Source organism: Macaca thibetana, chromosome 7 (genome assembly GCF_024542745.1).
Source record: "Macaca thibetana thibetana isolate TM-01 chromosome 7, ASM2454274v1, whole genome shotgun sequence".
Lineage (NCBI taxonomy): Eukaryota > Metazoa > Chordata > Mammalia > Primates > Cercopithecidae > Macaca > Macaca thibetana.
In genome coordinates this window covers 167,279,571-167,296,688 of record NC_065584.1, presented here as the reverse complement: position 1 = coordinate 167,296,688, position 17,118 = coordinate 167,279,571, and the positions used below count along the sequence as shown (strand labels likewise).

The window sequence follows — 17,118 nt, the reverse complement described above, 5'->3', positions numbered from 1 at the left end:
GTTAAGAGACAGAAAACAAATTGCAGACTATTTTTGTAAGATATGAATGTGTTTGGGTAATAAAAATATATATGCGGATAAAGGTGTCTGGAAGGATACTTACCAAACCCTTAACAGTAGCTCTCTGCAGGGGCTAGATTATGGCGAAACCTGCACTTTTCAAAATATTTATTTTGAAATTTTTACACAATTTCAAAATTTGTATTTGAAAATTTTACACAAAATGTATATTTTTGTAATTAGAAGAAAATAATAAAGATAAATTTTATTTCCCTAATGGACTTACCTGTGGTTCATCCTTCACAAGTGTCATATCTTTGGCACTGCCACCAAAAGATGTACTCTGTGGGGCATGGCTTGTTGTGCCAAACCCGTTTTGAAGGTCTTAGGCACATGAATTCTCAATGTTTAATGTTTAACGCTTCATTTTTTTTAAACTACTTCTCACATTTTAAAGGGTATGTTCTCATCCTGTGATCCAGAGAATGGGGTCGAGAGTCTATTGATTTATCTCATTTTATAGATTTCAAGAGATTTGTAGGCTGCCTTCTTCCTTACTCATACTATTAGTCTGTTTTTATTTGAAGATTTCTCGGGTGTCAATTTTAGTTGTTCTGCTCTATACTTTGTCTCTAGTCCCCCTCTCCTGACCCCTTTAACCACTTTGTTAAGGTTTAATTTATATACCATAAAATTCACCCACTCCAATTCACATTTGTCTTCCTGGTGTAGTATTGTAGGAGAATTTGCTATAGCACCCTGGGAATTGAATGGTCTGACTTCTATTTTGTTGAGCTCTGTGACCTGGACCTTGGCTGCTCACAGATCAGATTGTTTTAGGTACGCTTTCTTTTTTATTTTTTGAGACAGAGTCTTGCTATGTCACCCAGGCTGGAGTGCAGTGGCGCGATCTTGGCTCACTGCAGCCTCTGCCTCCCGGGTTCCATCAATTCTCCTGCCTCAACCTCCTGGGAAGTTAGGATTGCGGATGCATGCCACCAGGCCTGGCTAATTTTTGTGTTTTTAGTAGAGATGGGGTTTCACCATGTTGGCCAGGCTGGTCTTGAACTCCTGACCTCAGGTAATCTGCCCGCCTGGGCCTCCAAAAGGACTGGGGTTATAGGCGTAGCCACTGCGCCCAGCCGGGTATGCTTTCTTGATTGCATAGACCAGAGACTTAAGCTAGCTTGGGTTGGGGTGGGATAGATTATTGAAAGCATATGTGTGAAATTATATTGGAAATAATATCCATGAAAATTGAAAAACAGGAGTCTTATTGGAGTGGTGTCTCATAAAAATTGGAGCCAGATTTTGATTATGGATCCAAGATAGCTCTAGAGACCACATCAGTAAAAGTTTATGGATCCTTCCTCTGGAACTTCACTGTTGTCCTTGGATTTGAGTGTCTGTTTGTATCTCCACTATTATCCTGTGTGTCTTTTCTCTGTCTCATAGCTTTTGCCTACTGTCATGTCTTCATCTTTGTGCATTCACTTTGCCCTGACTTCTTACCCTATTATCCTGTCTGTTTTCACCATATTTCTGTTGCCTACTGCTTCGATCTCTTGTGTTTCTAAACACACAGTCTTAAGAACAGGATGCGGCTCTGCTTATCTTTTCATGCCAACCCATCACAGAGGTTGCAGCTGTGGATTGGCTGCCCTTAGTTGGTTAGTCATCTCCTAGTCCAATCAGTGGTGAGTGGAGTGGAGTCACAAAGTGTCAAATATGTTTCTTGTGAGCATGGGATGACTTCCTAGAAAGGAATTTGGGCTGAGCAGTCAACACACTTGACAATTCAGAGCCTTATGGGGATAGAAGTTAGGAATGTTGACTGGGACATATCCTCTCAGATCACCTGAGAGATGAGATATGTTTTTATCCATATCTTAGTGCTGATTCTCCAGAATGGGGTATTTCCTGCTATGAAGGTGGGACAGCCTGAAGGGGAACCTAGATGGGAGAAAAAGAGAAACCTGATGGTTGAAGAAACTCCACAGGTGACTTTTATTTATACCATGCCTTCCCCTTCTTCTCACCCACTTTGAATGCCCTCTTATGCAAATTAAGCCCTTTCTCTGGTTCTGACTCTTAGTTTACTAAGCTTTCAAAAGTATTTTCAAATCTTTATTTGGGTTGAAATATAGGGTCTTATTCTAGTTTAAAGTAAACAGATAAATCATGCATGTTATAGAAGTGGTATTGAAAACCATCAAGGTCATACACTATCTTAGCATTTTCCAGGAACCTAATTCGTCTTTGAGAAAATGGAGCCTCTGTTATCTTTACGTTTGTGACCAAAATTTGCTACAAATGTTGGGATCATATTATTAAATGTTATTTGCCTGTTTCTTACCTCTCTTTGTGTCCCACCCACAAGGATACCATACATTTATCTTGTCATCTCAAGAGTTAGGAAGTATTCCTAACAATACACGTTCTGTAAAATATCCTAAGGGGATGTAATGCCTTTGAATCCTTTAGCCTAGAATCCAGATACATAAGACAGAAATAGATTCACATGGGTTAAATAATATGAAATTCATCAAAAGGAATACTGCTGTCATTTCTACTGTATAACCATTTTTTATATCTGAGCAAATATTGCTGTTCCTGAACTTTTGAATTTTTTATCTAATTCATCTTTTAAAATATTTTAGATAAATGTAAAAGTTTATGTACATATGTGCATATTATATATGTTGAATATATAGTATATATGTATATATATTTCAATTTATTTATTTATATGTATATTTCAAATGTTTTGTAGAGATGGGATCTTGCTATGTTGCCCAGACTGGTCTCAACCTCCTGGGTCAAGCCTTCTATCTGTTTCCTAAAGTTTTGGGATTGCAATTGTGAGCCACCACACCTGGCCCAAGTTTATATTTACTATAGAAAATTTAGTGTGTGTTATAGAATATACAGTAAAACACAAAAATGAAATAAAAATCACTCTCAGTTCACCACCAGTTATTTTATAATTTCAATTTTTATATTTAATGCAAGTTAGATGCGTGTGCACACGCTGTGAGGTAAATATCTAACTTTATTCCCTCCCCCCAATAGCTTACTTATTCTAATACCTGTCAGATGTGATTATTAAGTACAATATTATTAGTTCCTGACATGTTGTTGACACCTCTGCACAAGTGAGGCAGTTTGGGTGGGGCTCTTAAGGACTAGAGAGTGAATTATGCCCACCCATGGAATACTCCCCCGATTCCTGGGGTAAGGGCCAGTATCATTCAGCTCCAGTTGATTGATTGATACACAGTGGGAATTTTTTTTTTTTTTTTTTTAAGAAAAGTTGGCATCAGGATGTTTGGCAAAATCTTCCAAATATCAAAATGCTGCCAACTTATTTAAAAATTGTAAAACACCTTGTGGAACACACTGCAGTGGGCTTTAGCTTACAAACTTTTAGTGTGTAACCTTAGCATATAGTCTAGCTATTAGCCTGGGTCAGTGGTACACTTGGGATTCACCAAGAGTCAGTCATATGCAGTGAGGATGTCCTCCAAACGTGGAGACCAAGGATACAGCAGCCTTCTGCAAAGAGGTCCATATGCAAGTTGATCACTTTGTAAATACCTCTGTTAGGGTTAGTGGTTGTGGGCAGATGGAGGATTTATGCATGTGTTGATTTCAGCTCTGTGGCTCTCTGGTTTTATACTCCAAAGACCAGGCCATGGAGACACTGACTCATGCCATCTAGTTACAGACAAGGCCAGCTTGTACCAGAAAGTCATCTCTTTCATTCAGAGGCAGTAGCTTCCCTTTCCTTCTGGCTGTGTGAATGTTTACCCATGGTCCTAACTTGCCTTATTCTTTCTAGAGTGAGGCTGGGAGGGAAGAGTTTCATTACCCCTCATTTGACGGAAGGGTAGATTTTGTTCTCATCAGACAATGAATGCTTTACTTTGTGAAGCATTCAGTTGATGCCAGGCCTAAGAAACTAGGTACACGATAGTTCACTTCTGAGCTAGGTGTCTCATATGCCTGATTTTGTTTCATCTTTACAGCAACTCTGTGATGGGTATTACTCTTACTTTACACATGTGCAAAAATGGAGTTCAGAGAGGTGAAGATACTTTCCCAAGGACAAAGTAATTTCTAGCATGTGGTAGTAGTCCTAGAACCAACATTTCCAGCCTATTCACTTGGACCATTAGTCTCTTGGAAGTTAGGCCACAAATAAATTCTCCTGAGGCTTAAGTATCTCCTTTCCACCAGGGATTGCTATGGACATCTTGTGGCCAGCACTACCTACATCCCTGTGGTCTTCAGTCATTGCCCACGATGTGGGCCACATGATCTGGCCTCTCTTATAGTCTCTTCCCCATGTTTCTCTGTGATTCTGACACCCTCTTTCAATCTCCTATTATTCCCTTCCTTACCAAAACTTACTCTAAAAACGTTCCAAGGTAAACAAACATCCCTACATCCTCAATGCCTTTTTATTGACGTTTCCTCCTTCTGCCTGGCTGTCTTCTGATGACATTGCCTACCGTGTACCTTTTTCAAGTGAATGCTACTCGTCCGTTCATGTTCCATGAATCTCTGGGTTAGGATACGGGATTGCTATTCTTTTTGTTCCCAGATCTGATGACAAAAGTTAATTCTTCTACCTCGTTTTCAAACTTCTCCTTTCAAGACTCAGACCATCCGGTTATTCACCTTTCCAATCATTGTCAGCTTCTGGTGATGGTTCCTGTTCATTAATGACTTTGGCACCCGGCCTCATGAATCTTCTAAGATGGCTTTTACCATCCCTGAAAATGACTTCTTCAGCATCTTATCCTCTCAACAACATTGATTCTCCACTTCACCTACCCATTGTCATGACTGCTTTCTGGATTTTAGCATCACCTTGAGCTATCCATCTTCGACATTTCAAACTTAAATACTTCCTTCTCTACAGTCTTTGATTCTCCCAGCTCTTTCTTTCACCTGACTAATGAGGTACCCATTCTTTGACTTCATAATATTCTCTAGTTTTTTGACTCCCAACAGCCTCTTTCTTCATTCACTTCCTGCCTCGTACAGCCCAGATTTGTCATTTCACTGACAGTCTTGCCAGCGTCTTCAGTCTCTTTGGTTCTTGACCTTCTGTCATATTTTTCCCAACAAAACTTGAACTCTTGATAAAGCTAACTCTCTACACTTCTTCGTCCTTGTATTTGGACTAGGTTCTCAAGTGGTCCTCCAAACTGCTGGCAGACTTTCCATCTGTCCCTGTTGGGTCTTGCTCATTCTTCCCAACAGCTATTTTGAATCTTCTGGTCTCTTTCAGCCTATCTGTCATCCCCTCCTCCACAATCTCAGCAGACATTCTTACCTTCTATTTCTCAGAAAAGGAAAGAATTCTCACCTGCTTGCCACTGTATCTCAAAGCGTAATGGTATGGGCATTTTTTGCTTGCCTCCTGTCACTGGCAAAAACCTGTGCTCTGGACTTAACGATCTTTTCTTCAGTATCTTCCACCTCTCTGTACTGGCTTATATCCGTCAGCTTTTAAGCATGCTCAAGTCTTTCTTGTCTTAAAAAATACATAAATCCTTTCAGCCCCACATTCCTCTGCATGTTCTCTCTCTTCCCCCCTTCTTAGTCAAAGTTATACTACAATTAGTCTCTCAATTACTCTGATAATGAGACCTGCACCTTATAGTAATGACGTGCATTAGCAGTGTGAAATTGGTCCTTGATCTATGACCCTCTCTCCAGGGTGATGCTAGGCATAGAGAGATTATAAGAAGCAAATATCAACCTTTTTTTTTAACTCCAGGGTTTCTTATTCTGGTTCTTACACCCTTCCAAGCAAAACTGCCGATGATCAAAGGAATCAAGACAATGTGGATGTATTAGATTTACTGTCTATGCAGCAGGCCTTCAAAGGTGGAGAAGTTCTCAGTAATGTCAGAGTTCAGGGTGTGGCCACAGTACTGGGTGGCAGATGTGGACTGGCATCATACTGAGAAAAACCAAAAGTGAGTGAGGCAAAATGTAATCAGAAGTGGTCTGTATGTGGTCTAGTTTCATGTTGGAGGAAGGTCTGGAGAGGCCTTCAGGTTGGGTTTGTGCAGCAAAAGAAAACTTAATCAGTTTGCTATTCATAGTTGTTTCTAGATAATTTTTCCCTCTTTCTTTTCTAACCCATGTCACTTTTTTTTTTTTTTTTTTTTTTAAGATTAAGAGTCTTGTTCTGTCACCCAGGCTGGAGTGCAGTGGTGATCATAGGTGACTGCAGCCCAGACTCCTAGCCTGAAGCAGTCATCCTGCCTCAGCATCACGAGTACCAAGGACTACAGGCGTGTACCACCATGCCTGGCTAATTTTTAAAAATTTTTTGTAGAGATGATGGTCTCACCATGTTGTCCAGGCTGGTCTTGGCTCAAGTGAGCCTCCTGTTTTGGCCTCCCAAAGCACTGGGATTATAGGTGTGAGCCACTGTGCCTGACCCCATCTCAGTTTTGACACATACCATCAGAGTCAACCACCCTTCACCTCTCCTTGTGGCAGGCTTCTCATAAAGATAGTTACCCTGTTACCTGTGTCAGCTTTACAATTGTGCTTTACAATTCTGTCAAATAATAAGCCGTATTAGTTGATTTATAACTTATAATGTTATACATTGACTTAAAATATAAAAGGATAGTGGCGATTTAAGATATAAAAGGAAACCAGGTGCAGTGGCTCACGTCTGTAATCCCAGCACTTTGGGAGACTGAGGCAGAAGGATCACTTAAGGACAGGAAACTTGCCACGGCAACACAGTGAGACCCCATCTCTACAAAAAATAAAATAAAAATTACCCTTGTGTGCCTGCAGTCCCTGCTACTCTGGAGGCTGAGGCAGGAGGATTGCTTGAGCCCAGGATTTTGAGGCTGCAGTGAGCTGTGATTGTGCCACTGCATCCGGCCTGAATGTTATAGTGACACCCTATCTCTTAAAAAAAATAAAAAATAAAAAATAAAAAGTGGTATTTCCTGAGGAGGGAGACTTGTGGTTACTTTATAGTTGGGGTACAATTTATGTATATAATTGTTATAAGTTCATACATAAGGAATTTAGGAACATATCTTCAGGTAACTCAGGTTCTGCCTGTATTTCTGTTATTTTTGTTGTCAGGCAAAATATTCTACCAATACACTGAAACAAAAGACACTTTCAGGAGGTTCAGATCTTCATCCATAACTTCAGTTTTTCTTTTTTATTTTACGGAAAGTTTTCTCTCATCAGCTTTCTATGTATGTGTTAGTGAACATTTCCAATGTTTTGGAAGTCGAACGCTAAATTCCTTATATGAAGTTTTACTGAATACAGAGGTGTTTTGGCAGGTACTAGTGACAAATGTGCACCTTCTGTGAGACGATTATCCATGGCACTTTAAAACCATGGGCAAGGGAGGAATTCTTTTCCCGTAACTCCCTATTAGCAGCAGAAATTGTCTGGAAGATATCTCCCATAATTAACTTTGGTTCTTCCAACTTTTTTTTCAGCCCCCTGGAACATGAAAAGATTGGATTGTTGCTTGACTGATTATATCTGTGCCTTGAAATGAAGCAGTTTAGTTTGGAATGCCTGGGAAGTAAAGCAGCAGAAGCTTATGTCCCTGAATGCTATTACAGGGATTAATTCAACACATAGCTTCAGGACTTTGTTACAAATTGGAAAGATCATTTAGCATGTAAAAAATTTTGTCTCCTGAAAAGTGTTATGCGTTCTCTACTTTTAAGATAATTTCCACTAGCAATAGTAATATCTAGCATGATAAACCCTGTAACTGTTTTTATATTTTTTTTAAATTTGATCACACACACACAAAAGTGGTAAGTGGCATTTTTTAAAGATACATAATGTAGCTGAAGTCACAGCAGAAGAGCTGTGCTTGTGGACTTTTTTTCTCTAATGGATATGGGACTTCTTTCTCCAACCTTTGAAAATTTAGGTTAAAGTTGTTTGCAAAGGGTTAAGATGAAAAAGGCATTGAAAGAGGAATTGGGAGGCCTGACTCAGAGCTGAGCCAAGCCTTTGTCAGCTGTGTAACTGACCATGGCATTTTCTCTTTCTCACCGTTAAATACATTTGAGAAACTCCAGGTTAAATAGAGTTGGACAGACTTCTGTCACAGGGCTTCTCTGAACCTTTAATATGTATGTGTGATGTGAGCTCCAAGGCTGGCTGTATTTCTCAGCTGTATTATTTGATCAGACACTTATTTTTTAGGATGTAGATTTTCAGACAGAAACACTTGGTGTATCTCTAGCTTTTCAGTTCCTCTGTAGATCTGAACTTGCCCTTCCTGAATGAATTTCAAAGAATCTGGAAATGGATACATAATTAGAGGAGCATAGATAGGTAGATAGGTATTCATTTTTCTGAATATTCCCTAAAAGGTCTAACTCCAATAAAAGGTAAGAGCACTGTTATATAGGAAGCCTGAAATTTCTGTACGAGTGCATTTTTAGACTCTGTAAAGGACTTGACTGGAGACCCAGTCTCTGAAACTTGTGTATCAGGTCCAGGTCGTATCACAAAGGGTGGGAAAGTGCTTGAAGTTCTCCCACTCTCAAGTCTGGAGTTCAGCCGAATGAACAGGCTAGTGTGGTTTCCCCAGTTGCAAAGTATGAAGGCATCTAAGACCCGAGAAATGACTAAGATCATTCGATAGCCCGGGGTGTATTTCTGGCTTGCTTCTTTTGGGACCTTGGGTCAGTCTCTTACCTTTTGAGGGCATTAGCATGTTTTTCTATGAAATAAAGGCTTAGGCTGAGAAGATGCTGAGTGATTCTAAGAATCTCACAACTTTAATTTTATATACTAGGACCCTAGACCACCACTAGACATGCTCCTTTTTTTCTGGTGTACTTGGTTGAGACCATGGTACTTATTGAAAATGTTGGCTAGGAAAACTGGTGTGAGATCTGACAGTGAAAGGCTCAATTGAGGTCCAGTGGACCATTGCTCCAGGGCTCTGATTATTTGACTTCTTGGATTTTCATTGGAGATCTCCGTGGTCTTCTCTGGTTGGAGCCTTCTCCGGTGGTTTCAGCAGAGCAATGGTTCCTCATAAAGCAGTTTGCATGAAAAGACCAGGAGGCAGTGGGGAGGAGTGATTCTGAAGAAGACAGTCTGTTGCTAACTGATGGCAGTCTTTCCCACTGAGCCATAGTACACTTGGGAATGCTTCACCCAGTGTTTTAGGAATTCATTAGCAGTGGAATCTTGGCATGTGTGGTAAAAGTTACTGCCTTCTGAGTGTAGTGGTTAGAGGTATGGTCTTTGGAGTTAAATGGATTTGAACTTCTACTCTATCATTTTGAATTGTGTGATCTTAGTCAGTTAACCTCAGAGTTGGATTCTAACTGGATGTCCTTCAGAAAAATACTTAACTTTTCTGTGCCTTAGTTACCTGCTGTATAAAATTGGGCTAATAGTTGTAACTACTACAGGGGATTGTTGTAAGTAAACATTAGATAATTTCTGTAATATGCTTAGAGCAATGCCAGCCGTGAATAGGCAGTCCACAGATGTTAAGTTCTGGTTGTGGTTATTGTTGTGGTGGTGTTTTATCATCTGTATCACCTAGGGCACAAGCGAAGTCATTAAAATTATATTGGGGGAAAATTCTTTAACTGTCCCATACATTGCAGGTTGAGCATCCCAAATCTGGAAATCCAAAATCTGAAGTGCTCCCAAATTCAAAACTCTTCAAATACCAACATGACACAAAAAGGAAATGCTCATTGGAGCATTTTCGATTTCAAATAAAGGATACTCAACCTTGTAGTCATTCTTGAGCACATTCAAGTTGACAAACTCTGAGTTAAGGGGAGGAGCAAAAGTGAAGTATATGTTTGAGCATTCAAATAATTATTCTGTCTTTAAAAGAGAATTATCAAATTTATCAATAATGGGGAATGAGTATAGAATTCTATAGCATTACTAATTTTCTGCATGGTATACTAAGTTATGTTTAATGATAACTCTCTATAACCTAGGATGATCTTTTTTTTTCTTGTTTGCGTGGGACTAAGGGCTTTGATGGGATGTGGAAGTTTCAGTGTTAAAACCAGACAACTCAGGATGTGTCATCACCCTACTATAAGTTTAATACATTTGTCTGTTGAGACTATTGAAGGAGGTATTAATGGGCAAGCACATAGCACACTGCTTGGCACATAGTAACTGCTCCTTAAGTTTTTGTAGATTTGAGTCTAAATCTTGATTGAGCAGATTCATACACTGCTCTTTGACAAATTGTAGGGAAGAAGTTGGCCAACTGCTTTGTTAGCCCTTTGAACAGCTCTTACTGTTAGGCCCTTGAGCATTGATTTCTTTCAGTTTCAATTTCCTAATCTGTAAAAGGAGAATAGTAATATGTATCTCATAGGGATATTGTAAGGATTCAATAATATGTGATTAGCACATTAAAAGTGAGTATCATAGTGGCTGGCTCCCATTAAGCTCTTAAGTGGTAACTATTAGAATAATGAAGTCCTTTAACATTTTATATAGATGCTATTTGGAATCAGTAGTCCCATCAGTGGGAAAACTTGGAATGGTAGCTCTGGATTGAGCTTTCAACTCCTTTAGCTTTGTTCAGTTTTTTCTTAGAAGCTTTCAGCTTTCTTATTCTAGAATGCCTGAGGAAGAACATTGTATACCTGGAGAACTGAAAATGTGTGTTTACAAATTGTGTTTTAGGTAATGAGGAGTACCTGATTAATCTGATAGACTCTCCAGGACACGTGGACTTTTCCTCAGAAGTATCAACCGCTGTTCGCATTTGTGATGGATGCATCATTGTGGTAGATGCTGTGGAAGGAGTCTGTCCACAGGTAGTGGATTGTGATGAGAAAATACTTAAATGGTTAAGGGTGAGGAAAGAGGAGGAACTGACTGACTTTAGGCATTTCACTGACAATCAGAACGTTGGTTTTATATTTCACATTTGGTAACGTTCCAGTCTGTGATGGAGTTAAATCACCAGAGTTCTGAAGGAATCTTAGAGATGATGACTTTAATTTAACATACTTTGTTTTTGTTTTTGTTTGTTTTGAAACAGTCTTGCTCTGTCACCCAGGCTTTAGTGTGGTGGCACGATCTTGGCTTACTGCAACCTCCATCTCCTGGGTTCAAGTGATTCTTATGCCTCAGCCTCCACAGTAACTGGGATTACAGGCATGTGCCACCACACCTGGCTAATTTCCGTACTTTTAGTAGAGACGGGATTTCGCCATGTTGGCCAGGCTAGTCTTGGACTCCTGGCCTCAAGCGATCCACCTGCCTCAGCCTCCCAGAGTGCTGAGATACAGGTGTGAGCCACCATGCCTGGCCTTATTTATCCTTCATAACTGTCAGTTGTGTAAAGGCAATGATGATTTCTTGTCTATAGTTCTTTGCTACTGTGCTGTATACATAGTTTGTGAATGCCTAATGAATACCTTTGTCTGACTGGCATTGTCTAGAGTGGTTATTAATCAGTATTTTCTAATGTGCTTTACTTAATTCAAATCATGAGTTTTACATTCTTCTTTCTGTTTTTATCAGACACAAGCAGTTCTGCGACAAGCTTGGCTTGAAAACATCCGTCCAGTTTTAGTGATTAATAAGATAGATCGCTTGATAGTGGAACTGAAATTCACCCCACAAGAGGCCTATTCTCACCTCAAGAATATTTTAGAACAGGTATTTTAATTTTTAGTATTTAAAAAATTTAGTCTCAAAGAAGAGTTATAAGGAAGTTACTAAGCTTGGTATGAGCCATTGCTACAGAAAAATGAACTTTTCCACTTCATATTCATACATGTTGGTGGTATTCTACAGCAGTGGCTACAGAATAAGCATGTTCTCAGTCTTGGAATCACCCATCATATAAAGCTTAGACAATAGGCTCTCTTGTTTAAAACTGTATCTTGGTTCCAAAGTGAAGCAATATTAGGATTTTATTACCTGTCTATAGTATTTTATTACCTGTCGTTAGAGGAAATTTTACCCAAGCATTCATTCATTTATTTATTCAGCAAATATTTCCTAGATATATGTTGAATAAATGAATTATCGAATGTCCATTGTGCATTAGGGATTGTGAATATAAGATGGACAGGTCAGAATCCCTATTTTCAAGGAGCTCACAGTATAGTAGGGGAGACAAAGAGATACTTGGAGAACAATGAGATAAGCCCTGGGTGTGATATGACAGCATAAGGGCTATCTAACCCAGTCTGGGTCAAGAGGGAAGAATGAGTTAGAAGTCATACAATGGAAACCTTGAGATGGAAGTAAAGTAGGTGTTTGCCAGGTAGAGAGGAAAAGGACATTCAAAAGAGAAGGAATATGATGGGCAAAGTCATAAAGGCAAGAAAAATCACAGTACAGTGTTTCATTTAAGGACTACAAATTGTTTTATAGCTGAAGAATTAGATTATGTTAAACAGTGACAAGAGATGGGAAAAAGGATATAGGATTTAGATGTTGGTGAACCTTGTATGCCATGCATAAGAGTTTGAAATTTTTTCCTCAACATAGTGGAAAGCCATTGATGAGGACAGCTTGAGTATATTTATTTGCTAAAGGCAGGAAACAATAAAAGCAGAACTGTGAAAAAGAATGAGGGATGGATATCATTCCCTGTAGAAATAGGAAGAGGTAGGCCGGGCTCGGTGGCTCCTGCCTGTAATCCCAGCACCTTCGGAGGCCGAGGCGGGTGGATCACGAGATCAGGAGATTAAGACCATCCTGTTTAACAAGGTGAAACCCCGTCTCTACTAAAATTTGCAAAAAATTAGCCGGGCCTGGTGGCAGGCATGTGTAGTCCCAGGTACTCGGGAGGCTGAGGCAGGAGAATGGTGTGAACCCGGAGGCAGAGCGTGCAGTGAGCCAAGATCACACCACTCCATTCCAGCCTGGGCAACAGAGCGAGACTCCACCTCAGAAAATAAAAAAAAAAAAAAACATGAAATAGGAAGAGGTAAAATAACTCCTGCCCTGCATTGGCAGGAGAAAGGTCAGTGGTATTTGCAGACATAAGTGAGCTTGTAGATTGGAATGTGGGGCACTTGAAGGAAATATGAGTAATAGGTTCCATTTTCTTTCTGAGGTAGGACATAAGATTACTGCCTATTTGGGAGTGAAAGTAGTTGAGGATTAGGAGTTGGGAAGAGGGCCTGAAGAGGGTAGTGAACATTTCAGACAACCGATGTGAGAAATGGCAAGGCAGTGGACTAAGGTTACAAACTAGGATTGTAGGGTTGGAAATCATGAGTACTTTGTGATAGTAGGCCTCAGTGCTGAAAAACAAATTAAGGGTATGATATTAACATTTACATTAAACTAATAATAATCAAAAAATGACCTTCCAAAAGCTTTAGAATTTAGTTATGCTGAGTTTAGAGAATGGATACATGTAAGTTATTTACTGATTGTAAATGCCACCTCCATTCGTGTGTGCTTAATGAGCCCAAACTGACTGATGATTCTAGTCCTAACACAGGTTAAACAGTGTTTATCCTTCCGTGAGTGTGCTAAGCATCTGAATGACACTCTGCCATTTCACCATCTCTCCTAGATTAATGCACTCACAGGAACTCTTTTTACTTCTAAAGTCCTAGAAGAAAGAGCAGAGAGAGAGACTGAATCCCAAGTGAATCCACATTCCGAACAAGGAGAGCAAGTATATGACTGGAGCACTGGCTTGGAGGACACAGATGATTCTCAGCTTTACTTCTCTCCAGAACAGGGAAATGTGGTGTTTACCAGTGCAATAGATGGGTGGGGCTTTGGGTAAGTCTGTTTGAATCTGATTAAATCTCTTTGTGGATTTTATATGCCATTGGTTTTTTTAGTGAAACTTTATTTTGAGATAACTATAGATTCACCTACAGTTGTAAGAGATAATACAGAGAGTTCTCTGGTGCCCTTTACCCAGTAACTGCCTCCTATCCATAATAACATCTTGTATAACCATTGGTTGAGTACAATACCTCAACCAGGACTTTGCCATTTGCCATCAATATACAGAACATTTCTATCACTGCAAGGCTCCTTCACGTTGCCCTTATATTGCCACAGCTACTTCCTTCCCTCCCTCAAACCCTTTTTAACCCTTGACAACCATTTATCTTATCTCCAAATTTCTCATCTCATGGGTGTTATAGAAATGGAACCAAAAAATATATGATTTTTTTGGATTGATTTTTTTTCACTTAGCGTGATTCTCTAGAGACTTATCCAAGTTATTGCATGCATTAATACTGTAGTTGGTTCCTTTCTGTTGCTTAGTAGTATTCCATGGTGTGGATGTACCCCAGTATAACTATTCACCCATTAAAGGACATCTGGTTTTTTTTTTTTTTTCCTTTTTGGGCCATTATGAGTAAAGCCGCTATAAACATTCATGTGTAGGTTTTTGTGTGAACATGTTTCATTTCTCTGGAATAAATGCCTATGAGTGCATTTGCTGAGTCGTATGGTAGTTGTATGTTTAGTTTTTAAAGAAGCTATCAAACTGTTTCCAGAGGGACTGTACCATTTTATATTCTCACCAGCAATGCATGCGTGAGTGATCCGTTTTCTCCAAATGTTCACTTTTGGTGTTGTCACTGTTTTCATTTTAGCAGTTCTGTTGGGTGTGTACTAATATGCTATTGTGGTTTTAATTTGCATTTTCATAATAGCTGGTTACCTCGAACATCTTTTCATGTGCTGATTTGTCATCTGTAGGTCCTCTTGAGTGAAATGTCTTTTCACATTTTTTCCCATTTTGTTATTGTGTTTTTTTCGTACTCCTGAATTTTGAGTTTTTTCTATTCTAAACAGTAGTCCTTTGTCTCGTATGTGTTTTGCAAATATTTTCTCCCAGTCTATAGTTTGACTTCATATCCTCTAATAGTGTTTTTCAAAGTGAGCAAAGATTTTTTTTTGTTTTTTTGTTTGTTTTGTTTTGTTTTGTTTTGTTTTTGTTTTGTTTTTTTTGAGACGGAGTCTCGCTCTGTCGCCCAGGCTGGAGTGCAGTGGCCAGATCTCAGCTCACTGCAAGCTCCGCCTCCCGGGTTTACGCCATTCTCCTGCCTAAGCCTCCCGAGTAGCTGGGACTACAGGTGCCCGCCACCTCGCCCGGCTAGTTTTTTGTGGTTTTTTTAGTCTTGCTTATTGCCCAAGTTGTAGTGTAGTGACACAATCTTGACTCACTGCAACCTCCGCCTCCCAGGTGCAAGTGATTCTCCTGCCTCAACCTCCTGAGTAGCTGGGACTACAGGTGCACACCACCATTCCCAGCTAATTTTTGTGTTTCTTTCAGTAGAGACGAGGTTTCACCATGTTAGCCAAGCTGATCTCAAACTCCTGACCTCAGGTGATCCGCCTCAGCCTCCCAAAGTGCTGGGATTACAGGCGTGAGCCACCACTCCCAACCATCAAAGTGAGCAAAGTTTTTAATTTGACCGAAGTGTCCTTTATCATTTTTTCTTTTTATGGATCTTGATTTTAGAGTCAAGTTGAAGAACTCTTTGCCTAGCTCTAGATCCTAAAGATTGTCTCTCATTTTTTTCTAAAAGTTTTAGTTTTACTTTTTACATTTAAGTCTGTGACCCATTTTGAGTTAATTTTTGTATAAAGTGTGAGGCTTGGATTGAGGTTTTCGTTTGTGGGAGAAGAGGGCCTTTGAATTTCCATTTACTCTAGAACCCTTTGTTGAAAAGGTTATCTCTTCTCTGTTGAATTGCTTTTGTGCCTTTGTCAAAATCAGTTGGGCATACTTGTGTGGGTCTGTTTCTGAGTGTTTTGTTCTGTTCCTTTAATCTATGTGTCTGTCTTTCCAACAGTACCACATAATTTTGATTAGTATAGCTACATTAATAAGTCTTGAAATCAGGTAGATTTTTTCTGTCCACATTATTTTTATTTTTCAAAATTACTTTTGCTGTTCAAGGCGTTTGCCTTTCCATGTAAATTTTATAGTAATCTTACCTATATCTACAAAAACATCTTGCTAGGATTTGGATGGAAATTGCTTGGTAAACCTGTTAATTTGGGGAGAATTTTGACATCTCTGCTGTGTTGAATCTTTTCTATTCCATGCCTCACACTATACCTCTCCATTTATTTAACATTTTAAAAAAATATTTTGTGATCATTTTATAGTTTTCAGCATACAAGTGTTGTACATGTTAAGGTAGATTTACACTTAATTTTTCATTTTTCTGAATGATTATAAGTGATATTTTTAATTTTGGTGTTCACACATCTAGTATATAGAAATACAATTAATTTTTATATGTTGATCTTGTATACTGTCACCTTGCTGAACTCACTTGAAGTTCTTTGTAGATATTTTTGAATTTGCTGCGAGACAATCATGTCTGCAAATAGGAATTGTTGTATTTTTTTTCCTTTTCTATCTCCATGCTATTTTCTCTTTTGCTGATTGCATTAGCTAGAATATCCAGCACTATTTGACTGACAGTGATGAGAATTTCCTTGCCTTGTTCTCGATCTAGGAGGAAAGCATTAAGTCTTTCACCATTAGAAATAATGTTAGGTCTGCAGGCTGTTTTTAGATGTCCGTTATCAAGTTGAGGAAGTCCCCTAATATTTTTCTGAATGTCATTATTATGAATGTGTCCAGTTTTGTCACATACCTTTTCTGTATTGATTAATATATTTGTATGAGTTTTCTTCTTTAGCTTGTTAATATGGTATATTACATTGATGTTTTTGAATATTGAGCCAGTCTTGCATTTCTTTACATATTTTATATACAATTGATTTTTAACTTTATTCTTGAGTAAATTGAAATGTGTACCACAAATGGATCCCACCTTATTCCTTAGCTCAGTTTATTTCCTGTCAGTTTTTTTTTATCTTCTTAAAGTTATTTATACATAGATGAACAAATATATTTATATCAACTTTTATACCAACAGTAGCAAAAGTTAGTCTAGCTTTAATGAAGATGTACATGTGCAAGATATTGAGTTAGTCACTTTATTTAAATTATTTCGCCAAATTCTGACAACACTCCTTTGAAATAGATACTACTATTTATTATCTAAGTCTCAAGAACATTGAGTAAATTTTGTTCAACATCACTCGACTAATAAGAGGCAGGCT

General features: G+C 38.8%; 1 protein-coding gene across 2 annotated transcripts in view; it reads left to right on the top strand.

The window, feature by feature from the left end:
• The window catches only part of EFL1 (elongation factor like GTPase 1), a 129,779-nt gene that overhangs the window by 9,106 nt on the left and 103,555 nt on the right, over window positions 1-17,118 (top strand). For both annotated transcript variants that reach the window (XM_050799696.1, XM_050799697.1), the window contains exons 5-7: window positions 10,714-10,847; window positions 11,560-11,697; window positions 13,577-13,791. In XM_050799696.1, coding sequence (XP_050655653.1) covers window positions 10,714-10,847; window positions 11,560-11,697; window positions 13,577-13,791 — 487 coding nt within the window. The remainder of the gene's footprint in view (window positions 1-10,713; window positions 10,848-11,559; window positions 11,698-13,576; window positions 13,792-17,118) is intronic.